Raw genomic sequence first — 547 nt, 5'->3', positions numbered from 1 at the left:
CGCCCTTATTTGGAGGCCCTGACAGCTGAGCCGCAAACCATTGGGCGATTCCCGGCACCGGGTCCCGTTGCCCGGGAGAGAGCAGCCGAGGCAGAGGCAGCGCATGGCTGTGAGATAACCAAGGACTCTTTTTTGCTCTTCTCACACCTTTGAAGTGGGAGCCTCTTGAGGCAAATCAACAAGAATGTGGCTCTCGCCGCCGAGGTTCCCGGAGGTAGCGGGGGCTGCTCAAGGCGGAGGGGCTGTGGAGAGCTCGGCTGGGCCGATAACTTTAAAAGGGCATCTTCTGCTGGCTCCTCACGCAGCGGCTTTATCGCGGCAAGTGACAGAATGGGGAGGGTTCTGTCCCCCTGGCGCTCTCGGAGAGCCGGGGGGGGCTATAAAAAGAGGAGGCGCAGAGCGGCCGGGAGACGGAGCTGAGCGAAGGTCAGTAGAGGGGAACCGGAGAGGAGAGAGAGAAGGCAGTCAGCAGCAGACCACTCCCTGACCGCCGCCAGCATGGGCTCCTTCTCCACCATCACCGCCAGCATCCTCCTCCTCCTGGCGG

The 547-nt window shown here is 62.3% G+C and overlaps 1 protein-coding gene across 1 annotated transcript in view; it reads left to right on the top strand.

Moving 5' to 3' along the window:
• The first annotated feature begins 498 nt into the window (after window positions 1-498).
• The window catches only part of LOC102439379 (natriuretic peptides A-like), a 996-nt gene continuing 947 nt past the window's right edge, over window positions 499-547 (top strand). The window contains exon 1 of the mRNA XM_014446094.2: window positions 499-541. Within this exon, the coding sequence (XP_014301580.2) occupies window positions 499-541 (43 nt within the window). The remainder of the gene's footprint in view (window positions 542-547) is intronic.

Source organism: Myotis lucifugus, unplaced genomic scaffold (genome assembly GCF_000147115.1).
Source record: "Myotis lucifugus unplaced genomic scaffold, Myoluc2.0 scaffold_501, whole genome shotgun sequence".
Classification (NCBI taxonomy): Eukaryota; Metazoa; Chordata; class Mammalia; order Chiroptera; family Vespertilionidae; genus Myotis; species Myotis lucifugus.
Note: the sequence above shows the minus strand (reverse complement) of the source record. Positions and strands in the feature narration are given on the sequence as shown.